Source organism: Melanotaenia boesemani, chromosome 2 (genome assembly GCF_017639745.1).
Source record: "Melanotaenia boesemani isolate fMelBoe1 chromosome 2, fMelBoe1.pri, whole genome shotgun sequence".
Taxonomy (NCBI): Eukaryota; Metazoa; Chordata; class Actinopteri; order Atheriniformes; family Melanotaeniidae; genus Melanotaenia; species Melanotaenia boesemani.
In genome coordinates, this window is record NC_055683.1 from 25,515,181 (window position 1) to 25,542,897 (window position 27,717).

Consider the following 27,717-nt stretch of genomic DNA (forward strand, 5'->3'; position numbering starts at 1 on the left):
ACGTGCATCAAATCAATGAAAGACCTGAAATGTTGGAATTTTATTCTAGGACTGAGATCTCCAGCAGGAGGGTATATTAGACTCAACTTCACTTAAAAATAAATAAATACATCATATACGAAATGTGATTGATGTTTTTTGGTCTAATAAACTAAATAAATATAAAAATCTGTTTGACTACGCAGTTTCATGTCTAATTCTAGTCTGAGAATTCCTCCAAAATTCTGTATATGAAAATATGGAGATGTTGCCAGCAACCCTTTTAATGGTTTGACAGGATTTTTATATATATATATATATATATATATGTGTGTGTGTGTGTGTGTGTGTGTGTGTGTGTGTGTGTGTGTGTGTGTGTGTGTGTGTGATTTTGCTATCAATTTCTTTCTAATGATTAGATTCTGAGCCCTTGATGATTTTCCGAGGTTGTCTTCCGCCCTCTAGCGATGGTTTGGAAAAGTTGAGGAGGGCCTTAACTAACAGCTAAGCTCTGGAGGTGCATCGTTTGCATCTTAAAAATAACACACTTTTGATGATTTGGGGTGAACACAACGAAAACATTTCACGACAATAAACTGTTGCAATGCTAAGACAAAGTAGTCATCTCACCTTCACGATTTGCTCACGTTTCATTTCTTTATTTTATTTACATTTTACTTTTCCGTTCTGTTAGTGGTATAGCATGTCAAACTTGAATAGCCACAGGGAGTAAATACTATGAGGTTTATAGGACAGTTGTAATCGTTGTTATGGAGACAGTCAAATCCCCCTTTTAAGGGTTAACTCCCTTGCGTGGATGTTTGTATAAAAGATAATTTCACTGCCTCAAATTATTTTCAAACAATATCACACTAATGCACCCTCATAAAACATCTATATACGTCTATATGAGTCCTGAAGTTGTAAATATAACCCACAGGAAACATACTGGACATGGCAAAGGTAATGAGATTAATTTTGTTTACCCTTCAATATGTGATATATCCACCATCAGGTGCTTTATGTGTTCATTTGCATGCATAGGTTCTCTTTGAGTATAATAGACTAGTAAACTCATTGCTGGTCTCAAACTGAAATTTTGCATTATGTAATATTTAATAGTTTTTGAGCAACTATGTCCAACGTAGCATAGCTGTGCAAAACAATAAAAAGGACCACAAACAGTGAAAATAGAGGTCTTACTCCTAATGTTAGAAAACTGAGGCGGAGAGATGACCGTGAGGACAGGCAGGGTGGGAGAAGGCGAAAGCTTGGAGAAAAGCCGGGGACTGCCCATGATGGATGGGCGGAGCAGTAGGCTAAGCATGCGCTGAGCTGGCAGGCTCTGGGCTGGTCCTGACGGGCTGGCTGCTGGGCTCCGGGCGGCTGTCTGTGCGCGTCAGACAGTGGTGGGGGAGACTACCATCAACACTCAGCTTCTCCTCGAGTGCTTAGGAAAAACAAAAACAAAAACAAAAAACAAACAAACAGAAGAGGCACGAGGAGAACTGCGCGAAAAGAAAGCAAACTGCTCTACCTCGGCATTTGGAAAAGCACCGAAGAAGAAGGAGACGATCCTCCTCTACCCCACACCCCATCGCCAACCCGCCCTGTCTTTCCCATCCACCACTTCGTGCCATCCCTCTGGTCTGAACTGCCCTCCCACCCCCCTCGGAGAACCACGACCACCCACAGGAAACCCCCACTTGACCAGCGTTGCCATTAAGCGATGCGATTTGAATTTCGGAAGAAATCACCTTTGCGCCTTTGATGCACAACACAACCAGTGGTCTTGATTTTTTTCCTCAGCGGCAACAGTTCAGGCTATGGATTCGGGTGTTTACACTTTTTGACGGGTTCGCAGTGGCATGATAACATGCAAAATATCATTTTGCGACAAGAGACAAGACTGTCATTTCATAGATTAGTTTTTATTTAAACAACCAGCTGTCACATACGCTGGGTTTAAGCTTATGATAGATTTTTCCAAGCTTAGAAATAATCCCGACAATGGTCTGGGAACAGACCGCCTCTCCAGACACTTAATTATATATTTTTTTCAAGACGTGTCAGTTGTTATTTTCGTTTTTGTCGAAAAAAGCGACAAATTGACAAGGGGTCACTTGACACCTACGCCGTTTAAACCTAAGGACTTGAGAAGTTTTCTCCAGGGGAGACGTGGACCAAACCGGAGACATCTCGGCCACATCCACGGCATTTTCGCTGTAAGGTAAGCAGGATCAGCCCGTTCTACCATGTCAGTTCTACATATTGTCATGCGTGTCCACGCTGGTGTGAGCGCTCTCTCATGCAGTGTGAGAAACTGCACGAGTTCAAACAGGGCAGTGACCTATTTTCAGTTTCTCCAGCGGTGCACTGAAATCCTGCAGCTTGGACTCTCTGCACTGTCATCTCCGAGGCCGGTCGTGGCGAACGTGCATCAGCTGGCTGTAGTTGTGCCATTTAATCAGGAAACGTGTCAGTATGTTTTTCAACATTGAGCCACCTTTTCCACGAGTTTCCACCACCTCATTAACCAGTATTCCACTTCTTAACCCCGAGAGAAATTTTTAGAGCAGTGTCACAAATCCTGCCCTATATAGTGGCGCACATCACAGCTCAGCCCAGCTCACTGACGTTTGTCACCGCATCTGATAAAGAGTTCAACGACTCCAGATTGCCGTATTGGTAAACAAAGAAGATAGGGTGACTGCAACCTCCACATTCACTTCTTGTCAGAACTGCATTATTATATTTTTGCACATAAAATCATTTAATACCTTGCAGTAGTTATATACTAGTCACGTTTTCCATCTACTCTCTTGATCACAATATTTTTGCTTGATAACCTAATTTAGGTACTTTTTTTTTTTACAAACAAACTGATGATTTAGGCTAGCTGGTGACATCTTTATTCACTTTGTTCAGCCCAGTTCTAAGTTAGATGAGGCAGGGTGTATTACAGAAGGCAAGGATGAGCAGAGGCCTCTGCCTGGATAAAGAGCTATTTTCCTCCAATTAAGCAATTCCACTGTCCCTAAGCCTAATTGTGTGCTTACTGGGACTGGGGTTGTGATGGACCTTCTCCCCATTGGCTGCCTCCCATGGGCCTATTGTTCCAGAAGATGCCAGGGGAGAGAGCCAAGCCCTGCCAAGGCAGACCTAACAAGGCCTGTTCTGAAGGGGAATAAGGGCAATCATTAAAAAGTATTAGGCCTCAATGCAGATCGAGGCACACTCAGGGGTGAGAGTTGCACTTCGGATCAGAGTGGGATGATTGTGTCCTCACCTCATAATTTCCAAGGTGATTGTGAGGTATTTCCTGTGTGGATGAATGAGATAAACTGTCGCAAAGATAGCTTGAGAGGCGGGAGGAAGTCTGGCTATTGGCCTACTGGATGGCTCTCAAAGTATGTGGGGAAAAGAAGAAGTGAAAGAGGCCGTACACAGGAAGGACTTTGATTCCCCCTTCTTCCTCCCTCTTTCAGGCCCCTGAATCCATAAACCTTCTCTGAACTGTGAACACAGGTGCTCCACACTCCACAGCCTGCTTGGTGTATTGTTTATCCAATCAGCTGATGATCAGTTCAGCAGCAGGTCAACCATAACATTCATCTGAGAGAAAGTCTGAGGTCAGACAGAGAGGCATCTATCACCATCGGCACTGGTTATTCAGTCGATGCCACTCGTGCTCAGCTTTTAGTCACAGCAGAGAAAAAGCTCTCATCCCAACTGATAGGCCAGATGTTCACATGGTTCCAGCTGTGCATCTCTTTGGTAGCTTTCCACACTCAAATGATCTGTGTGTGCTGGTGTTTGTAGCCTTTTGTTGCTGTGTGTCATCTTTTGTTCCTAATACACATTTGGCCATATGTAATATATCGGCAGCTGTTAGCTGGCAACAGCTTCCACAGAGTTTTTTTTTTTTTTCAGAGTTAAAGGTTTGACACTAACTGGCATTTTCTGCTGCAATTAATGCGCCAGTGGATAAAGGCTTTTGCTGGCTCCTGAAAAGAAATTATGGGTGTTGTTGTCACCCCCGCTCCTCAATTTTCCATTTGTCTGGGATTGGGCCTCATGCTGCAAATGTGTGACATCATCCAGCTGAGTTTCAGAACTGTAAGGCAAAGGAAACTGTTTTATGGTGGAAAAGGTGGACCCTAATGGCATATTCCTGCATCAGAGAGCAACTAGGTGACTTGCAGTAGTGGGATGGTGGAAACTCACAATGCACTTTTGCTCAATATTTTAAACCAGGTTAGTAAAAAATGTTCCACAAATGACACAAAAGCAAGCATATTCACTGTGCGTCTTGTATTATGCAGTTTGCTGCACATCCTCTAATCTGAAATTAAACGTGACAAGTTTTCTTTTACACACAGTGTGGCGGGAAGGCACAAAATATACCACTTGAGGAGAACAGCTGTAGATGTTCTGTACCAGCGAATGAGATGTTAAGTTGTACAAACTAGTCGAGCCAGTTTGAGTGTTTGAATTAATATCACAGTGGGGTGCCATAGCTGCAGTGGATTACGGTCAAGCTGAAAGGCAACTCAGCAGCAGGGGAGGAAGGATTATAGTAGTCAGTGAATGAGGCAGCATGCTGTGAAAACAAGACACCTGATACACACTTGCATTAATCTTCGCAGCTTTATTTCATATATCCATGATGGGCTGGCAATTTCTGCAGGTGTACTTGTAGGATGTACATCTAAATTCTTTACTGATGTTTGGGCTGAAACAATTAGAAGACATGGACTGTTTTACCAGTGGGGCCATGTGTCCTTTAACTGAAGGAAGCTGGACAGAGCATATTTATGACTCAGCTTTGGATAAATTAAAACTGTTTTAAATTGGTGCTTATATGAGTTATTTGCTTTTTATCATTGAATTATAAACTAACAAAATACTGTAATTTAACTGTTTACAGGTGCTTCACCTGCTAACAGTACTGCTGTAGTTACTCCCCATTTCAGAATTATTTTCCAGCAGATGTTGCTGTGTGATCTACAAATGGAAGTCACACACTACGCCACACCACAAGGCCAATACCATCTAAATGACTCGACTAAAATTCGGATGAAATGGCGCTGATTCAATAGTTCAGCCTAAATTAAATGTGAAAATGACAGCTAATGACTTTCAGCTTAGACATCATTACAGTCTTTAAGCATAATTTTTTTTTTTCCACAAAAGCTCTTATCATTAATCATTGCCATGTGCCACTGGAGTGGCAGAGTCATATTTGGAAGACTACAGAGTGATGTCTGTGTGGGTCGATGGTTCTTGGACCCATACATTAGGAGTAGACTGAGCGGATACAGAGCTTGACTCATGCTAATTTTCAAACTGAAAGACACCAGTGCATACCACTTTGTCTCCTGGCTGGCGTGGCTCACACACCGTGCATTTTTCTCCAGTTAAACTGTAACCACTAATCACCTCACGGCCTTGCTGTTTCCTCCCAGAGCAGACCATTCCTCAATTCTTAGGGTGGGTTAAAATGGCCCCTACCGACATACACAGTCTACACTTTTTCTTTAAATCACCTGTGTGGGACATCTTAAATGAGTGCAGGGATTTTGCTTTTTCATGGTTAAGGTTAGGAGTCTGTTTCTCTGCTGCAAAGCTGCAGGGCTGCATTTCCAAAATAAACACAGACAACTCAGTGCTTCATTCCAACTACCCCGCCCTACCTCTTCTTATTCTCTTTAAAGCGCCTTCTGCACTCCAAGCTCAGTGTTTCTATAATGAGAGAATTTCAGCTTGCAAAGCTTGTTAGACAATATGCAGACCATGTCTGTGGCAGGGCACTCATGATGAGGAAAAGATGAATAAAGAGTAGAGAAGGAAAGCTAAGACATGAGAACATCAATGTACAGGAGCTGGCACTGTTTCTTTACTTCTTATTTAACTGATAGTAGAAGTAGATCTGGTTTGGATCATTTAGGTATCTTCTCGGTTCAAGAAGCAGTGAGTTTTAGAGTAAAATGCTGACAGGATTTCAGTTAAAGATACAGCTGGTTTGTATTATTACTTGCTTGGTTAACACCCTGGATTCTCTAGTATATCTTCTGAAGCACAACAGTTCAGTATGGCTGAGATATGTATGTGTGTGTTTGCTTGTTTGAAAAGAAAAGAAAGGGAGGAGTCGGATAAGGGTGGCTCTGTCTGTAAAGCACTGGTGAGGGGTAACTTACTGGGAGCGCAGAGGAGGGGAGTGGGGTTGATGGTGGACTTTTTTCTTTTATTTTTTAAGACAAGAGGATGAGGAAGAGACGGGTGAGGCATTTCTTAGATTGAAATAAGGCTCTCAAGTCTGGGCCTGGGCCTGGTTCTCTGTCTGGGCATATCCAACCATGTCAGTTAGCTTTTAGACTTTACCCCCTTCACCCCCCTTCCTCCCTCTTTTCCTCCATCCCCAATTCCCTGACTCCATCTTCTCTTCATGTTTAACTCTCCTCTCATTTCCCCCTCCTTCCCTCCCTCACATTTTCCTCTTCTTTCCATGAACCACCCTGCTTCATAAACTACATGTACATTATATAAGACATTCTTCATCTTATACATGCAGTTGAAAAAGAGGGAGAGAGAAGAAAGTTTGGACTGCGACTGTTTACCTTCTCTCTGGTGTTTTGAAGATGTTGCCAGCACTAATTTAATTCATACGTACGAGGGTTGTTTTCTTCTTATGAGGGAGCCTTATGTAATTTGGAAATGTTTTAAGTTTGAGGTTGCATTTTAAATCATATCCTACCCTAACAAGCATCTAAGTAATAGCCTCACTGTTTTATTTAGTTGCTAAAAGTGAATTAGCTTTCAGTGGTCCTCTTGAATATTGACTGTGACTATCTTAAAGCTGTGTCCTTGCTTGGGTCTCCATAAATGGCAGTCATAGTGAGCTATTCCTTAATTGATTCTCAGTGTCAGCATGAATTCAGGACAGAAGAGTCTGTAGAAGCATGAGCATCTCCCTGACCTTCGGCACTAATTGAGATTCTCTCTCAGGCTTGTTCTTCCCAAGATTGTTGATTTACTGTGTGATTGCATTTGACTACAGCACATTTATTAGCTCTTCATGTTTTGCAAGTTTCGCCAAACCCAAAGAAGAAGCAGCTCCAGATCCTTCTGATGCTTGTGTCCAACAGCTCGCACGAATTGGATGTGTCAACACATTTAAATCAAGAGTTTAGTGCTGCTCCATTTTACAGCATTATGCTGAACTCTGTCTGTCGCCATCTCAGCCGTCCTCCATCTGCCCCTGTATATCTGTCTCTCTGCTCTCTGTTGCAGTTTCTCTCTTGGATGGAGCTGCAAAAGATGAAAGCTGCAGGGTGGAGCTTGTCACTTAGTTGAGCTAGAACACAGAAATGCAGAGAGAAAAGGAGAGAGACTGAGATAAAAGGAGACAAAGAGAAAAGACTGTCATATTGACCTTGTCCTTTTGCCAGCCATGGTGGGAGGGGATCCGGGTTGGAGGGTTACTCAGAGAAACCAGGCGCGCCATGTGAGGAGGGAGAACACAAGGTTGCTGAAAAGTTGGCACAGATTCATTAGAAAAAGACAACATGAGCTTTGTGTGTACATGTATATATGTCATCACAGGAGAGGGAGACAGAAAGGCTAAAATGGAGGTATGGTAGACAGTATAGAGGACACACCCAAATTTAAAATAGAGGGAGCTATTGCTGTTGAGTGGCCCCCATAACACTGACAGGAACACACGTCACATCTCTTTTTCTACTAATTGCTCTTTTCTGTTTTGCATTTCTCCATCTTCCTGTTTTCCTATCTTTTCAGTATGCTTTGGTTTGGGAGGCTGAACGTTGGTCCTGTCCTTCCTCTTTGTACATACAACACACTTATGCACACATGTACACTCACATGCTCACAAATGCACACTGTCTAGAGCACATCTGGCCCTGGCCCTGTATGCCCCACCCCCTCTATCATTTACTCCTCTGTGCTGCATGTTTGGTGCACAGGTGTCACCCAGCATTCTCTACAGATAGGGAGCGGCCATCCACGATATCTGGGACGAAGCAGTAAAAAAGTTACGACACAGCAGACATAGGGCTCTTCCCCCCACACCTTGCCCCCAGCCTCCCGGAGGCTGTGTTGCATAAAGTTGTTGTTGGGATCATATTACCCTGGCTATTGAATAAGAAGACCTGCTTCCCAGAGATTTCACTGTGCACCCTTGCCTTATTGAGTTGCAAGCCAATGAATGTGTCTTGGATCTGTGTGTAAATGTGAAAGGAGTTTGTTTCTCATGTGTGTGGTGCCATAATATCCCCGTCCAGGAAATGACTGTGAGACAGACGCACCCCTCCCAAAGCTGGAGCGGTACCACAGTACTCTGAACTGGACTGAACTCTACAGCACACTGCCAGCCTGCTGCTCATAGTGCTTATGTTTGCACACATACTGTTAAAAAGGCTGTTTAAAATTGCCAGTTATTAGTACGACGGTTTCTATATGCATGCCATACCTTTAAAAACCGCCCTCAGCCTGTTGTTAGCTGTATGATTAAGATGGGAGACAAGCAAAAACAGGCTTCTCACTGGTTTAGATTTGGTTTGGTTTATGCTTTATACACTTGCTGTTTTTTTTACACTGATAGACTCCCACAAATCCTTTTATACTGCTATACTTACCCTTCTTGTTTTGGTTTTGGCCACATTTTTTCTTAAAGGTTGAATCCTGAAATCTGTGTTAGGGAGTGGCCACTAATTTTTGTGTGTCTGTGTGTGCTGAGTGAAGCTGGTATTTTAAAGATTTAGGCAGGTGCCAGTGCTTTGCATTCCTGACCTGACCTTGTGCTCATTTTTGCTGCCTTTAGGGGGGGGCTGCTTCTGCAAATTTGGCAAACCTTGGATGAATGTGTTTGGTATTTGTGTGTGAGGTATGTTTGTATATATACACTCAAGCACATCTGAACAAACACATTTCCAAGTAAAAAAAAAAACACTTTTAGAGAGCGTTGAAGTGGTTGCATTCTGCATTCCCTCTTGTTTAAGTAAATATTGTTTGATAACATTACTTTTTGCATGGATGCACCCCCACAATGAAAAGAATGCAGCTTATCACTGCACGTCCATTGTATACACACTGTGCTCACATGTGTTATCTGCAACTGCTGCACCCAGGAAATATGAAGAAAATGAAGTTTTGTTTGGAGAAGTGTAGACCTTCAGAGTATATTTGAGAGTGCCACCTCCACAAATATTACTTGAATTTCATACTGCAATAATTCTAATGTTGGTGTGAGTCAGCTGAAGTGACAGCGTTTAGTGTGGGAGTAGAAACGAGCCATCACTTCTGAAATACTGATCCAGCTATCCCAGCATAACAGACACAGCTGGCTAGTGGGCTGATCAGAGGACAAGAGCAGGGATGTTGTGCAGTTTGATTGTCCAGAATCAAATTCCTTTAAAAGTTCTTCCAGTACATTTAAGGAGATTTACAACAGCCTTCCACACACCTCACCACACAGTTAGTTGTGAATAAGCACAAACTGTAAAACATTTATGATGGTACTTTTTACTGTATCACCCACTGCTAGCTCACACAGCCTCAGACTGTTTTCCTCCTTCCCTCGTTGGCTTCAGTCCTTCTTTTCTTTCAGCTCCCCACCTCCCTTCTTTCCTCTCCTGTTGCTTTCCTACTGAGCATGGTGTGGTGACGCCCCTGCTTGGCTGATGAGCCAGTTCCAGACCCTGCGATTGCACGCAGGAGTCAGAGGATTGCATCACTGTTTGTGGGGGGAGAGAGCCACAGGAATGAACTGAAAAGTGAGGGGATGGGGATTTGGGGTGAGGAGGGGACCTGATGGGAGTCATTGAATGATAAAAAAAGGACAAGGAGAGAAATGACTGGCAATGGAGGCACAGTATGAGAAAGTGAAGTGAAAGTCAAGAAAAGAGGGGAAAGAGGTGAAGCTAATTTTTGTTTATATGGAGGCATGGGAGAGAAAGATGAAAGATGAGGACTAAGGGTTGGAGAGAATATATTCACTGCTGGAGGTAGAGAGGCCCAGCGAGTTACTGGAGGTTCAAGTAAGGCAGGGTGGGGATGTCAGCCACATCTTCTCTTCTCTTCTCTTCTCTTCTCTTCTCTTCTCTTCTCTTCTCTTCTCTTCTCTTGTCTTCTCTTCTCTTCTCTTCTCTTCTCTTCTCTTCTCTTCTCTTCTCTTCTTCTTCCTTCTCTCTTGCTTGCTTTGTAGGCCTCATGCTGCGTTCATTGGTTCCTGCTGCCCTTTGCCGCACTACAAAACTGTGATGTTGTGAAATGCCCCACGTTATTGTAACATTACTCACCACTCTTCAAAGCCTTCAGAACTGTTGTGTGAAGTGCCATAAGCATTACCGTTGGATAGGTTCTCTGCTCAAATAGTTATCAAACAGTCAGAGTAATGGCCCTCTGGGGGATAAGCTGTTTATCACTGATTGCTGTCCTGATATAGCTTAGATTAAAACTGTTTAGTTGATCAAAACTCATCTAGCCCATCTGATTTTGAGTTCAAGTTGGTGGAAGAAAAACAAACCAGTTACTGAAAACACATGTTGCTACATGTGGGCTCTCAATCACTGCACATGTCATATAGCAGCTACCAGGGAGTCTAATAAATTGACTGTGGCTAGGGGGAAGTTTCCTAGCCCAATGCCACTGTGGAGCCAAGTTTTCCAGTTATACCTGCGTCTTCTCTTCATTGGTTTTGTCAAAATAGCTCACTTACTCTTGTTCTAATGAATTACAGGATGGAAAACACGAAAATCTCTCGTATTAGTAGTTAATACATCATTAAGGATAGTCAGCTCCTTATTGGTAAAAGAAAAATACTTTTACACTGATTGGTAATCCATTATTTTATATCCATCCATCCATCCATCCATCCATCCATCCATCCATCCATCCATCCATCCACCCAAAAACAATACAGTTAGAACCCAGTCGCCAGAGTAAATCATCATAAACTTTTATTGTAGTCTAACTTTTGCACCATATCATTTTAATTGTAATTATTCATTTAGATCTTTATTTGTCTGGCACATTTTGGCAGCAGAGTGCCTTATTATTTAGCTTGAATGGATTTTATAAATGTACGTTTTGTTTCAGAATGACAAAACATACTTTAGTGGTTGAGGTTCTTATTAATAACATACATCTCTGTTTCTGTTGTAAATCCTGATTTTTTGTTTGTTGGTTTTGTGATTATGTGTGTGTGTAAGCGCATGTGTAAGCGAGTGTTAATATCAAATTTGCCTTTTTATTCATTTTTGTAAACATGTGAAAGGTAATATTTGATTTTGCACAAATGTCTCACATCTCACGTTATTTCTTTGGTTTTCTAACTGATCTGAACATCATTTTCTTGACAGGAAATAGAATTTTACTTTTTTTAAAACTAATATTAATTCTTGTCAAATAATGTTAAATCAAGTGCTATAAATTAACCAACTGCCAACAAAGTCTTTAAACCATCAGAAAACAGTGAAAATGCCTTTACAAGTTTTTAGAGAATACATTCTTTAATTTTTTTGTCTTTTTTTGACCAAAGCACTTAATGAGATGCACATTAAAATTATGCAAATTTATTTTTTGATTTAGTAAAACAACTGTAAAAAACAAAATATGTTTTTCATCCATCTTCTAGCTAATGTGTATTCAGTGATTTTATGCTAATCATACTTTTGCATGATTGCTACAGCTTATGCATTACTGCACACCAACAAACAAAACCAAAACAACACAAAAAATATAGTCCAGATTTGACTGTATGGTAGAAAGTCTTGGTAGTAATTAACAGAATATAAATGTCCTAAAATCTGCGTAGTTCAGCCGCTTGTTCTGAAGTTTTGCATCATAACAAAAAGTCTGATGTTCAACCACAGAGATCTTCTCTTTTCTTAAAGCTGTCTCCTTTTACAAACCACAAGTGCGACCCGCCCTCCTCGTTTTGTGCCTCACTCCCTCCTGGCACCTTCCCTCCCTCCCTCTCTGCCTTCTGCCTGGAATTCCTCCGTGTCTGAAAGCTCTGGCTGGAGGCCATTGGTAGCTCGCTGAGAGGCTTCCTGTTGCACTCTCCCAACTTCATTCCATCTATTCCTCCCTTTTTCTTCCCTTCTTTTCTTATTCACTTTTTTCTCCTCAGTTCCTTATTTTAACTCAGATCTCCTTCCTTATTTTGTTTTTATCTTTTATTTGTTGATGCCATATTCCTATTTTGATTTTTAAAACCCTGAATGAAGAAATGGCAATATTGTGCTCATTGCTTCCTTTCTAGAAGCACGTTAATGCACATGTCACTGTTTCTGCGTATTCCAGCCATTGTGACTCCAGCACACCACCAACTGTTTTTCCTCAATAGCCCTTCCCCAGGGGCTCCATGCTTGCTGCTATTACATAATCCTGCTAAGATCCTGAGTGTTTGCTGCAGGGTTCAACAAGGAAGGGTAGAGGTTTAAATTAACAACATGAATAATAGATCTTAGTGAGACCTCTTCTTAGAGCTTTAACACTCTTCTGTGCCATTCCCCCTTTTTGGGGGAAAGGCTGTGAATGCTGTAAACTAATATAATGTTAAAACCAGGGAGGAGCGCAGCATTAATTGTCAGAAAAGAGTGAGTTGAGAGAGAAAGAGACAATAAGAAACTTAACAAGAAAACAAAGCAGTGGATGTCAGAGAAAAATTAAAGCAAAGAATAGAGGAATAAAGAAGGAGAGAAAGAGGGAATGAGAGGCCCAAAGAAGGAGGAGTGGAAACTGAGGTTTCCTGTCTGAGGAGGTGGCTGGCTCAGGATAATAGAAGCAGAAAAAAAGTCTCTCAGCTGTAGTTTTGTTTGTGTGTTAAGTGATCCATCGAGAGATGATAGATAAGGGTGGGTACTGGTGGGTGGAAGGGTGTATGTGGAGGCTGTGGCTTGGGTGTGTATGAGCCTGCAAAGTTGAGGTCAATGGTGGTTATTACCCCAAGAAACGTCAGTAATCACACAAGTGGAAGTTAAATGGTGACTTTATTTGGTTCTGATTTCATGTGTTTCCAAATACAAACATGTTAATAACTGAACATTATGTTGGCTGACCTCATCTTTTTAATTGCTGATATTATGACCTGGCCCAGCTAGCAGACAGGAAGACGTAACATTATCTCAAGTGGAATTGATTTAAACAAAAGTTTAAATAGAAACAGACCACATCAGACCAAATCAAGCCATTGCAGTTTATTTATTTATTTATTTGCACATGATTGTGGGCATGTTTTTTGAGTTATAAGCTGTAATGGCAAACTTCTCTCGATCTCCCCATAGTAAAGAATTTTTTTTTTTAAATTCCTGGATCCAGAAAATGAGCCAGATTATTGCATTTGTCTTGGAATAATCTCATGTGAATTTGATATGAATCCAATATAATGTATTAAAGAAAATTTCTAATCTCTTTACACTGAGGAGTCCAAACACTTTAATCAGTTAAATCCTATCATTCACAGAGAAATGTGTGCTTGAGTACCAACATTATTATTTTCCTCATGGTCTGAGTTGCAGATGTAGGACCCTGCTGTCAGAGGTCACACCACACCCACACCTCAGTCAGTTACCTTTGACCCTGTCCTTTCCACCTGTTAGATGGAAAAAACAGCAGGTCTAGACATGACTGATTCTGTGTCTTTACACTTTACTGTTAAACCACAGAACTACAAAACCTTTCATAATCACAGAAGAGAGTTATTGTCATTTTGTCCACTAAATATGACAAATTATGCTTTTATTCACCACCATTCCTACCACAAAAATGTCTGTGGTAGAAAGTTGGTGAGAAGTCCACATATTATAAATTTTGATAACTGTAACAATATTTTAAACCAAGGTTATCCAACTAGATTTTTATTTGTTTAAAATTTCTGTCTGGAAGAATTTTGTAAACCAGGGAGGGTATTTTGGAAAGGAAGTTTAACAAATCCTGATAAAGCCTTTGTTTGAGGTTGCTAAATCTTCTGATGTTGTAACTTGCGTTGTTGGTTCTAAAACACCGACTATGAAGTAGCTAAAACAACCCCATGATGGTTAAGCCAAGGTGAGCACGACCACAGCAAACCTATGAAAGGCATCATTCACAGAGCCCCAAAATCACAATGAAAATGACCAAAAAACGAAAATAGCTGCATCTGCCATCACCCGTGGTGAAGGTTGGATGTTAAACGCATGGTGGCCTACAGTTAGCATGTGTTAGCTAATTACTAAATTTAATAAGGCCATTATATTATATTATATTATATTATAAGCAGATGTAGGCCATCCACACCCAAGCTTCAGACTGGTAAGAATATATCATCTGCATCTTAGGAAAAATTCCTCCAGTTGCTAATAATTTACATAAATATTGCTGTAGGCTTGGCGCAAAGGGCTACCCATTTCACCTCTAATGAGAAGATGTTTGAGGGATGAAAAACAGTTTCAGAGTGACCACAACAACCTCATCAACTGAGACCACCTGATGATGAGCGGCATCCCAGGGGTTATATCATCAGAACCGGGCCCAGATGACTGTGAAATAATTATATAATGTCCACCTACAGAGCCAAATCGCAAAGGCGGACCTGGAAATGTAATTCTTAAAACTAAAGACAAGAAATCCATGGAAACATATGCCAAAATGTCAGTTAATGATGACATTGCATAACAAAGTGTTTCTCTTTTCAGTCAATGACGACTGCCATGGGGAAGTTGCCAGACAAAAATTTAAATAAAAAAAATATTTAAAAAAAGAAGTTGCGTTCATTACTTTAAATCTAAGTGGTTTTGACAGTTTTGATCACACATATGGTGACCTTGCCTCACATCATTATGCTGGAGATATGTTGGGCATAGCCTGAACAAAACTTGGCTACTTTACTTGGCTAAATTTATAGCATATGTTTCTGTATTAACTTACCTAGATTAGCCATTTTGGAACAGAAAACCCAAGATTACTATTTAATCTAGGTTGTCATAGCCAGCTAAACCAGTAAACCTGCTTTTTGGAATACCCCCCTGCACCACCAGAGGTATATTCATGTTGAAACATGGTCCATAGTTCATTCAATCATATTCATTCTTTGTATTCAGAAAATGTTTTGACAATGTAAAAAATCAGGTAATACAAAAGTGTAAGAATCTACATAAAATAATACCTTAAACCACAACCTGTTTGAGGGTTTGAGCTGCACCATGTATTTTTCTGACCCCAAAACGTATGTGTTTGTAAGATTTTCTGATGGCAGGGACATAAATTTTGTACATTCCTGGAGCTGTCGTTGCCCAGCAGCAGCTAGAGGCTGCTGAGAAACCACAAGACTTTATCTTCTGATATGCTGCATCACTTTATAGCTGAGTTTTGCGTTGTGTGGATATCACACTTAAACATATGCAGTATCTGATTCAGCAAAGGAATGCACGAGGACATTACAGAGTCAGCATCCAGAGTCTGAGAAACTGCCCTTCACAACTTTTTTTCATCATGTGACAACAGCTTTTCACTTTATGGCACTGCATCACATGGTATATCATCACACTAGCTGTTTTGAACGCATACCATGGCTGATTCAGCACAGAAATGCAAAGGGACATTATTGGAGGAAGCGAGGAAAAGAAAGAAAGTGACAAAGAAAGGGTTAGTGTCAGACTGACTGGCAGAAGGAACCTCAGAGAAGAGCCAAGATGCAAGATGGATGCTGAATTAGCCTACTTTAGGGGGTGCCAAAGTGCGAAAAATTAATAGTGTTGCTTTAAACCCTTTAAGACCCAGTTACATTGATGTTTTTAAGACATGTAAACTCTTATATTTTTTTAAACACATAAGGGCAAAGTCAGTAATTTACAATATAAGCAAAGGGTTTAACCTCTCAAATAAATTTATGTCATGTTTCTAGTGTCCTTTTAAATGAAGCCTTTGGCCATAATGAGTTAATTGTGGTCAATCTTGATTCTAATTGCTATTAGGAAGCCCAATTAGGAAACACATGATGGTGTATAATTTAGACAGGCTACTAACAAACTTGTCTACTGGGCTGGTCAAAAAGCTTTTGGCTTATACCTCCCTTCAAATGAGGATTTATTTTATATGAAAGGAAAAGTATGCTGCTCTTGTGGTGGTTGGTGAGGACTTTTGTCCAGATTATTTGAAAATAAGCCAGAGTGCCAAGGCTGTTTGTGTTTTCAGAGTGCTGCTATCTTGGCTCAGTTGTTTTTATGTGTGCATGTGTTAGAAAAAAAAAAATAAGAGCGTGAAAGAGAGAGCAAAGAGCCCCAGGGAGAGATGGCTTACCTCCTACAGACCACCTCCCAGGGTCACAGCAGGAGGGGGATTAAGTTACAGCGAACCTCAGAGGGGGTCAGACAAGATTTGTAGACATGCACATATTGTCACCCGCTGAAAGCCTAATAGAAAACAAAATATTACACAATATGATTTCATGCCCACTAAACGTAATGATCTTATCCTGCACATGTATTGGATCTCTTTTCGGCATCATCAGACAAAGCAGGCTGAGTTGAAACACGATCCATCCTTTACAGATCTCAGATCATTCAGTCAGAGCAAGACCAGCATTGATCCATGTGAGCTTTGCTTTAGAACGCAGAGGTGTTGAAACATGTAGCCTTCCTCTGACCTAATGCCCCCTGTCCCAGCCTCACCCCACCTTTCACACACCTCATATCTCAAAAGCTCATTCCATGAGCACAAACACTTCATCGAAGGGATTGGGGTTATTGGGACTCAGGTGGGAAAGATTTATGCAGGGGAGTAGGTGATAAGGTTGCCAAAGAGGACACACACAAACCTCTCTTTAAGGAATCTTCCTCCTTCACTTCCTGTTCACCCTCATTTATCCTTGCTGTGGCCCCCGCGGTCATCCTGCCTCCCACCCGTTCACCGTTCAGCTGCTGTAGCCAGTGTTTACTCTGCTAGAGGGAGAAGAGAGGGCCCAGAAAGGGACAATGCCGCCTTTCAGAGATGCTGTCGACCCCACGGCCGAGCAAGGAAGTCTGCATGGGGGCCAGCCAACACCCCTTCCTCAAACTTCACGGCCGCCTGCCACAAAGTTTTATACATACACTCACATATCACACAAGCATGCACACACAGAGCGTCATCCTACTTCCCCTCTGCATCATTCTTTCTCTCTGTCATCTTTTTTTTTATCTCACATTTCCCACAAGCCCCCTTTCAGTAAATGTGGCTGTTTGGAAGATGTAGTTGAGATACTGTAAGTCTAGCCCAAGATCCACACAGTGAGTCACTTCCCAGCCAGCCTCTGCTATTGCTCCACCAAGAAAAAATCATTAGGGTAGGCGGAATTTAAATCCAGCAGTAGGAATTAATTCATCAGGAGTTGTGCTGGTCAACTCCTCTTGGATTGAGAGATGATAAACTGCATGTGGTTAAGATGTTGCAACAAATAGGTATTTACCTCATATACAGCAATCTTAATAATATAAACAGTTCACCTGATTAGAATGCTTTTCATGGCTGGCTGTTGCTCTGAGTTAGATCTGGATGAGCACTTAATAAACTGGAAAATTAAGAGATGTAAATTATATATCAGTATCAAGTTAACTTGTATTCATATGGATACTAATTTATTTCTTGTAGTATTTTTTAGCATTAATTATAATGTTGACAGGAAGCCAGTTTTCTGTTTGTCCCTGCAGTGGTTGAGAGTAGGATTTGTAGGGGGTTAAGCTGCTTCCTGGTCTGTGCTTCAGGATAAGGCCTTTTACTCATTTAAAGTGGATGACAACTGATTTTCTGCTGCTTTTCCCAAACAATAAAGCCAAATTTCATGGGAGCCTGTATGGTTGGAGTTACAGTAAGTCAGGCAGTATAAAGGATAGAAACTTAGCAGATCTCCAGAGGAAGCTTATATTCTACCTGATGCATCTAAATATGAATATTTTTTACAATTAATAGCAACATTACACACAGAAATGGCATTCATCAGCCCTTTATCATTGCATAACATACAGTAGTTGCCTTTTAATTGACCGAAATGTATGATGTGTCAAGAGCTGAATCTCTGCACAGCCTACGCAGGTGACAGTTGATGCATGCAGGAGATCTAAGATTATGTAAATTCTGTCTGACTTAGTCCTGTTGTTCCTGTCTTTTATTACAGTACAACAAACATTATGTACATTTTATTTACCTGTAAGAGCAAAGGTGTTACAGGACAAAACAAAGGAGCTGCATACAGTAACTGCTCATACCTCTACTGTAGTACTTGAAAAAATAAAGAATTGGCTTTTTTGATCTTTGTCTTTGACCAATGGTAGCATAATCTATCTCCAGAACTGTATCTATCTCCCCCTCCCATGTTTTCTGCCTGTTGACATTTTGATACAAAATAAGTTCAGACTGTCCATTTGTTGGTCATGTAATCAGTGTTTCACAATCAAATTAAAAAACAAAAATGTTTCCCTTTTTTTGCACATGACAAACACGAGTGTCTATATTTGCATCACCGTGAGATCTTCCTGATAACAGCATAATGCTGCTCTGTATGCATACAGTGTGATCCCCTGTTAGCATCACAACATGTGCGTATTATCATCCTCTTATCTTTGGCCGATTGAGTCCCTACATCCCCTCCCACCCTCCTGGCTTTGACTATGTATGTGTGTGCGTATGTGAGAGCTGGTGGCCATCCCCTTGTTGAGATGGTGAACCTAATGACCTTCCTGCTTCATGCCTCCCAGACACAAGGTCTTCTCATGTGGCTGCTGGCCAGTCGCTCTCAAAGCTCACCATTCACAACTAACCTTGGCTTCTATGTGTGTTGGTATTTGAGTAAAGGAGAGGGAGGGCAGATCAATTTGTGAAATTACACTTTGATTAATTAATGTGTGTGTGTGTGCATACATGTGCATTTTTCTGAGTACATGGGTTTGAGTGTAAATCTTTGTTATATGTACACTTGGAATAGGAATATAGGACACTGCTACTGTGTTATATTTCTAGAAAACTCTTTGAGGAGATGTGTGTCTGGTGAGAAGAAGCAGTGAACCCTAATATACTGGTCTAAATGGAAAGCTTGGCTTTAATTCAGCTGCACTGCACTAGCACCATTTGGATCTGTGAAGCAGTAAACCCTGGATTTAAAAAGACAACAGCTCATTTATATTTGTGTTTAAGGTAAAAAATTCAAGTCAAAATCTTTTTTTTTTCCATGAAAATTTTACAAGAATTTATACACATGAATTTAAAATTCTTTCAAGTGATTGGGTTAATCCAAAGTGTCCATTGGTTTAGGAACACTGCAACTGGAACTCAAATGACAGCTAGATGAAGCATCCTGGCTGCAGCCCTCAGGCTGGGTCCAGAGGTCAATGTGTTAAGATGAGGAGGAGTTGGATGGAGTAGGTACAGCTGGACTCGAAGGCCTGCAGGTTTGCTGCTAGGTCTCAAAGGTCCATCGAGTATGAAGGTGCACACTGTGGGGGTTGGAGATGGGGCTGTGGTAGTAGGGGGCTGATGCGACAGGGTACAAAGACTAGCGACTGGCCAAGGGGTGGGTTGAAGCAGGGTTAGCAGTGGGGGCGACCATCTGGATTGGATTGTAGAAATTCCTCAGGAAGAGAGTGTGAGTAAAGGTCAGGGTGGAAGAAGAGAAGGGGGTCATTGAACTCTCACCGCGTGTGTGTGTTTATTTTTCTTTGGCTTACTCAGTGTCTCAGTTTGATTGTGGTCAGTTTTCCATTGTTGGAGAGTGTTTCATACCCTGTGGTTTCATACCCTGTGGGGTTTTGGAATGTGAGATTCTTTCAACAACGTTCATATGTGAAATATTGCAGGTGTGAGAACCTGTCCTCTGATCACTGTTTCTCTTGGAATGTAGCATTTCATTGTATGTGGTTACTGTGAAATGCAAAAGTTTGGACAAAATCTAAGTGATATTCTTAATCTAAGCCCAAAAATCACTGAGTTAAAATGAAAAATTATTTGCACAATATCGGTAAAATTCTTAGGGAAAAAAAGGAAAGAAAAGGAAAGGGGCACTATTCAGAGGATTGTAGGCCTCACATAAGTTTTATGTGTTAATGCAATTTTTAATCCTTTTAAATGTTCTGACTCCTCAATACTTGTCCCAACGATCATAAACCCCAGCAAACTCCAGCTTTTGTATGCCACAGTATACACTGTAAACATTAATTCAATCTTTATTGGTAAAGACTGACTCTTCCACCTGTGCCTGTTTGTGCAGTTGGGAGGTCAGTGGGTTCCAGTCATGCTGTCCCTGGATGAGCCTCTGGACCTGAAACTCCCTCGGAGGGCCAATGGGAAAGACAGAGGAGCGCGGTCTCCTCCCCACTCACCTCTGCAACCCAAGCAAATCCGCCAACTTCGCATGGCAGATGATGGGACAGCAGTGATAGAGCCTGCCTCACCAGCATCTCCGTACACAGGTGAGTAACAAGGCTGGGCCATGCAAAACGCCTTAATGAGGCTGTTGGACTGGCCTCAATGCTGAGGAAATGTATTGTAGGACAGAGCGACGCCCTTTTCATTAAGCTGGTTTTTCTAATGTAAAGTGTCACATTGACACTAGTGTAACATAAACAAATGCCCAAAGTGAGAAGTCACCGCAACAGGTTTGCTTTTTCTCAGGTGTGCAGGTGGTCCCTCATGACCGAACAGACACCCCAACCCCCCCTGCGGTGGACTTGAGCTTGTCTCCTTCCTCCCGCCACACCCCCAGTTCTCCAGAAATGACCAACGGCAATTATGCCCCCTCAGGGGTGAGTATGACGCAACTCAAACACACATAAACCTTAAACCACCTTTTTTTTTTTTACCCGGAGATCATTTTCCCTCTTCACACATTTTCTTCTTTCATCTCCAATTTGTGAGTGGCCACACTTCATTGTCTACTTGTAGAGAGTGACTCAGCCTGATGGGGTCAGCAAATCAGGAGCAACATTGGGTGGTGTCACACTGACATAAGGGAATCGTGTTATGCAAGGAGTGGAAGGCCTCTGTGTTTGTGGGAGAGGGGGTAGCTCTTATCAAACATGTCTTGTGTCCCCAACAAATACCTCTGTCTGTGCAACTTGTACTCAGTGGCCTCGCTGGCATGATGCATATGTCCCTGTGTGTGCGCGCGTGTGTACATGTATAATCGGATTTAAGACAAACTACAGCCATGCAGACCTCATGCTGCCTAATTCAATTCCCTTGCAATTGAATTGAGACATGCTGGCTGGGGCCATTCAGCCTCCCTACGCCCCACAATGTTTTACACAGCCCCCCCTTGAGCGCTCTCCTACACACTGATCCCCTGTGAACAGAGATAGGACACTATTGGTCACTCTTACTCTCTGTCAGCTTCTCACACACTTTCCAAACTGCACGCACTCATGCTCTCTTTCCTCCAACATGTCACAAAGCAGCTCACATAGTTTTGCACGCACTGGCACAGCTCAGAGAAGGGAATTGTTCTCATTTTATGAAATTTGTCACATTCACGTCTGACATAGCTGCACTGTTTTCTTATTCTTCATGCTCGAGTTCCTGCAGTTTCACATCCTAGATCCAACATTTCATCAAGAATCCTCTCTTTTCTGCTTGAGCTAAGTTTCACTGTATGTGTATGTGTGTGGGTGAGCTTTTGCATTAGCTCTTTGAGCCCCAGCGGAGGTTCAATGAATCTTACAGCTCTCATGCTGAGCTCAGGGATGTAGGGAGGTTTTGTAGTGCACAGCAGGTAACTACTACAAGAAAAATATAGTGGATTTTTGAAGAGAAGGATGAGAATCAGCACGTCTGTACTCAACTGACTGTTAATAAAAAAAAAGACTTTCTCAGTCAGTCAGGACATGAGTGCCTGTTATTCAGGAGGTGGTTATTTTCAAACTTGTCAGTGCAGCAGCAGAAATTGCACTGCTACAGATTAGAACAGTACAGTACATCCACTTTTACCTTTGTAGAGTTTTATTGTATTATTCAAGTTTTACATAGCACCCATTCTGCATTTTTTTTAAAAATTATTTAAGGCAATCACTTTTGTCTGGCGCAGTCTAATAGTCTATAGTTAGTACTATACTTGTGACAGTATATACTGCTTTGCTCTAATTTTGTGCTTTTTCTTTTTGTTTATCAGAATTCTCACCTCTCACAGGCATTTCAGTTCTTTGTGCCAATTGGATCTGGGGCAGGACTTCACCTTCCATCCTCTATGTTTATTAGCCAGACAAGTGACAAGAGAGCCTCTCCTGACCTTTCAGCCGATGAACAACTGGCCTGTCGCTGGAAGAAGGTATGATCAAGAAAATGAAACACACACATCATTGAAGTTCAATGTGTATCAGACCAAAATAACACTGTCATCACAACTGTTTATGTGAACTCTTCCCTCCTTTAGTGCCATCTTCTCTTTGACTCCCTACAAGACCTAGTGGACCATGTCAATGACTTCCATGTCAAACCTGAGAAGGATTCTGGGTACTGTTGCCACTGGGAGGGCTGTGCACGCAAAGGGAGGGGGTTTAATGCTCGGTGAGAAAATCTTTCTCTTGGATGCAAGTGGAGAATTAAGGAAATGAATGCCAAAGTGAACATCTTTGTCCTCTGTGCCTGCAGGTACAAAATGCTCATTCATATCCGCACCCACACTAATGAGAAACCCCATCGCTGTCCCACCTGCAACAAGAGCTTCTCACGCCTGGAGAATCTCAAGATACACAACCGTTCACACACAGGTCAGTGGTCACCAAATGACACCCAAATAACAAAACTTAATGCAGCACTTTCTATACTGTTAATTCTCAGTCTATATTTTTTATAGTAAAATATATAAAGTTGTAATTATTTATGATCTTCTTATTTCTCCTCACTGCAGGTGAAAAGCCCTACATTTGTCCTTACGAGGGTTGCAACAAGCGTTACTCCAACTCCAGTGATCGCTTCAAACATACTCGCACACACTATGTGGATAAGCCCTACTACTGCAAGATGGTGGGCTGCTTGAAGCGCTACACAGACCCCAGCTCTCTGCGCAAGCACATCAAAGCGCATGGGCACTTTGTGGCCCAGGAGCAGGGCTCCCCAGGTGGGGTGGGATCCCTGCTAAAGGGAAGTCAGAGTGGAGGTCTTACTAGTAGTGGGGGTAAGGATTCAGAGTTGTCCTATATAAGTGGAGCCCACATTATAATCCCTGGAGCTACAGCTGCTCTTCTTGGAGGCCATGCTCTTCAGGGCCTTGGTGGTGCCCTACCACTGTCCCCCCTCAGTCCTAGGCCCCTGGACCTCAGCACACTGGGTAGCCCAAACTCCCCTCCAGGCAGCTTGGGAGGCACATCTATTCTGTCCTTCAACAGCTCCCCTCTAGGCTTGGCCAAGTCACCTTTGCTCTCCCCAACATTCCCCTCCTCTGCCCTTGGCCTACCGATGGTGCCGGTACTTGGGGCTGCAACTGAGCGCAGGGCCCAGAGCCACCAGGCAAAGAGAGGCAGGGGAGAAGAGGCAGAAAATGAGGTGACTAGGGGGGTCCTAAATCTCTCCACTGGAGGGTCTCATGATCCCCTGTCCTGGGTGGTCATCCCCCCAGGCGCTGTGGTGCTTAAGCCAGCTGTGGTCAACTGATTCACATACAAATATATATACACACACATACATTCCAGAGGAGCTCAGGGGGGTTCGGGATAGAAGAGTCAATGCCATAGTAAGAGTATGGGTGGTCAGAGATGATAGGATTGGCTTTCACAATCAAATATAGGAAATGCATTGAGGAGCTATATGTTTTAAAAAAAGAAAACAATGGGGAAATTTATTAAACATGCAGGCAGAAAAGCACTGCATCTCACCTCAAGTTTCTAAGAATTAACTATACAACGCAAGCCTCTTGTTGGAAAATTAAACTTGAGGCCCAAGAACTGTGTTCAGGAACAATCCTGTATTCCTTTCACAAAGCCTTACAATAGGCTCCTCTTCTCTTTTCTATTTTCTCTTTGATACTTTCATTCCAGCTGGTTCTGTGGACAAGGACCATAATCGTGAGTCTTTGTTCTCCGTGTTCTTAAAAACGTCCTCATTCATCATTAAGTATTTATATGACTCTACTTTGACAGTGTGCCTCCAGCTTAGCAGTGAGATACAGTACATACACCATGAATGAAGCACTCACAGTTAGGCAAATGTGCGTGTTATTGGAGAATATTTTAGATTTTAAAGTTATGACCTATTTTTCACAAGCCAATGTGATTAATATGATTCAGACAGGCTTGCCGAACCAAAGCAAGTGAACTCTGACTGTCTTGTATTTGGGCAGAAAGCAGATCAACTAAACACAGCACTTAATAGTATCAGCTGGTTATAGTATTGAAACCTCAAAACTGCTGCTAACCTCTCTGCTCCTCCAGCACAACATACCTGGGAAAGAGCACTTTTGACAATCTGTCCCCAGTTTGGGGAGGGTGACCAACACAGACCAGCCTAGTCCACCAGAATGTGTGCCAGGTGTGCAGACTAGAGGCTTTTGAAACACAGAGTGAGCTGATGTCTTAACATTGACAAATGGTGTTACATCACCTGGCAATGACTAATCATCACTTCCTCCTTTTTGCGAGTGAAATTAAAGCACTGGTGTGTCTGACTCCCCCCTCTGGTAGGATATGATAGACAACATCCCAAGTGCCACACACAGAACTATCACTGTTCTGCTGCTGGATTGTCCAGCTGCTTTCCTGTAATTGAATCAACACAGCCAATCTGTGTATGAAAGGGCCACTGTGGTGATAAACACTACTGTCTTTTTATTTTCTAAACTAAAACGACCCAAAACCAGCTGTGAAAAACAGGTGGTGGTCCAGTCAAGGTTTAACTTAGACTTGTCAACTTGAGTTTTACTCTACAAGATCTAGCTGTGCCAAAAATACCTGGAGAAGGGCAAGTGGGATGTTCACATTGTGCTACAGCGGATGGGGGAGTGGGATGCACGCAATGCTGCTGACAGCTGGACTGACTTAGAAGCCACACTTTTGCAAACTGCCTCATTTTACTCTGTCCAAAGGGGCAAAAAAGGAGAAAAAAACTTCTGGGAAAATTTTTCTCATGGTTCGATTAAGCAGTCTACATGCACTTACTATAAAACTATACCTGTTTTATGAAATGTTAGTTTAGTCACGTGGTTCTTTTAAAATGGTTTGCTCTTACTCCATTTTTCTGCAAGACTCCATTTTGCGTTCATGCATGTATGAAACGGACTTCCATGTCTACGTAAGAGAGGAAGGGAAGCAGGAGAGGTTCCTCACAGCATAAAGGACATTCCATCAAGAAAATGATAACCTCCTCTCTCTTCTCTCCTCTTCCTTTCTGCTAATGTTGGTGATTTTCTTTATCAATCACTCTTTCTTGGGGGTGTTTCATTCACTTGTTGCCATTTTATTTTCTTATGTCATTATTTTGTGCTGTTATTCAGACGAGACATTTTCTTGTGATGTTGAAGTTGCTTCTTGTGTTCTGCAATGGCTGCTCTGCAATCAGCTTTCTGCTGCCGAGGATGAGTCTTACAAGGAGTTGAGGTGAGGGAGAGAGGAAAAGATTTGGGTGTTTTTCCAGGGCAGGGTTGCACACGAAAGGGGTAAATTGGTCAATTTTTATATACTCTAACAATATCAGGACTCATTGCCTGTAAACAGAGTGCCCATGCATATTGTTCCCTTAATAATGAAGATTTTTTTTAGCTGATGCTCTCACAAGATGACAAATTAACTTGTTCTATTGGGTAAACAAATGGATTTGAATACCTCCATACAACTGTGCAGGAATGCTAGTATTACTGTAGACCCTTAACGTGTCTTGATTTTTGTAAAATATTGAATATGCATTTCTGTTCAAGGTTGTTAAACCCTTTAAGTGAAACAGTGGCAAAGAGAAACTCTCTTATGTTGCAAACCAAGGCCATAAAAAGTAATTAGAGGTATTAAATAAAGATTATTTTGTTATATCATTAGACGACACAAGCCAAGACAATTGGAATCTTTGCTCTGAGGAGTAAAAATCATTTATGTGCATAACCAGTGGGCAAAATGACATTAACGTTCCTCTGATGAGCATGAGTATATGAAATTCAGAAAAGGTAAGGGCATAAAATGTTTCTTGGTGTAGTTACTATCCTAACAGGAAGCTGACTTTTTAATTGGATTTGCAATCTCCACTTCCTTTGTTAAGACCTTTTAAGTTAATAAAAAGGGCTAAATTAGTGAGATAAAATCTAACTGTGAAATGACTGGCAGCACTGGGAGAGTGTGAGAGGAAGGAGAGAGGCTTGGTTGAATGGACAAGGGACAGGGAGGGCAGGAGCTGTGTGCCAGCAGAGGATAGCGGTGCTGTGTTTCCACTCTCCATCTGGCCACCTACCCAGAAAACGGCCCTCTCAGTATTGAAGGCAGGGGGTGTGCTGTGGCCAGTGTGGCTGTCACTAACACACCAGCCTGCAGAAATCTAGGCCACTGAACTCTGTCTGCCCTTTTTTTTTTTTTTTGGTAGATTTAACTCAAAGGCTAAACTCCCCCCACCTCCCTGCTAAAAAGAGTTTTACAAAAGATGGAGGGCAACCAAAAATCTACATTCACAGTAAATCAAAACCGATATTCCCCTTTGCGTCGAGGTTGTGGTGTCAGGCTGCCTGCAGGTTAGCAGTTAGCGCAGAGATGAGCAGCGTATCTGTGTTTCTGCCTCCAATAACCACACGGACACAAAAGAATTTTCTTGCTGTGAATGAACAAGTCTGGCATGTGATATCGTCAGAAACAGGTGTCAAGTAAGTCAGACATTGTCTCCATGGCAACAGTGAAACCCACAGATGCGGCGACTCTCCTTTTCCTCCTCATTTTGTCCGTCTCTCCTCTGCCGGTCGAAGCCAGGGACACAGACTCAGCGTGGCAGCAGAAATCTGAATTTGACACAGATCCTGACAGGATCCACACAATTTCAATATGAAATAAGCTGTATGATCCATTAACCCTTTGAGCTCAGCCTGTAATAAACTGCACTTTTCCCCCCTTATAGAGTGTATAGATTTGGGGATGCTGCAACATTTTTATTCTCAGTGTAAAGCATTGTTTATCAGTTGATTTTGGGAACCAAGTATAATCGTGAAAATTGTTGTCAATCACTAAAATGTCTGAATTTTCACAAACTTTTTCAAAGTGGTACATGCTCCTGGAAATGTTAAAACAAGCTTCACTTAATGTTATTAAAAGGGGAAGTGAGACCCAGGACACAAAAATAAACTAACTAGGTCAGTGTCATTACATGAGGTTACCTTTGTTGGAAGTGCCACAGAGTTGCACAAAGGGTTAATGATAAGACTAAGGCCACACAAGGTCCGTTTCAAGTTATGTTTTTGCACATTTGTGAGATATGTCAGTATTTTAATTTTTCCAAGTGCCTTTTTATGATAGGTAAATACAGATGTTATACACTACAAAAAATATTATATGAAACTATATTTTCCTGCCATCATGTTCTATGGTTGGACATGAAGAATTATAGTTGTAAAAGTCTCCAATTGGTACAAAATAGCGTTGTTCTCCTGTTTTAGAGGAATTTTATTACGATATTGATAATAATGTCAATGAAAACAAAAATGTTTAATAAAGTTGCATTTGATATATGTGCTTTCATTACTGTCCCAACAAAAAGATTAAAACAGATGTTACAGATGGGGTTTCTGCCTCTCTACACTGAAATTTCCACACCTGA

The 27,717-nt window shown here is 41.8% G+C and overlaps 1 protein-coding gene across 1 annotated transcript; it reads left to right on the forward strand.

Moving 5' to 3' along the window:
* Positions 1 to 717: 717 nt before the first annotated feature.
* On the forward strand, positions 718 to 27,626 carry glis2b (GLIS family zinc finger 2b). The gene is made up of 7 exons (XM_041967697.1): positions 718 to 2,209; positions 20,219 to 20,420; positions 20,623 to 20,753; positions 22,115 to 22,270; positions 22,376 to 22,509; positions 22,594 to 22,712; positions 22,853 to 27,626. The coding sequence occupies exons 2-7, from the start codon at positions 20,243 to 20,245 to the stop codon at positions 23,593 to 23,595; spliced, it is 1,461 nt and encodes a 486-aa protein (XP_041823631.1). The 5' UTR covers positions 718 to 2,209; positions 20,219 to 20,242; the 3' UTR covers positions 23,596 to 27,626.
* Positions 27,627 to 27,717: the final 91 nt, after the last annotated feature.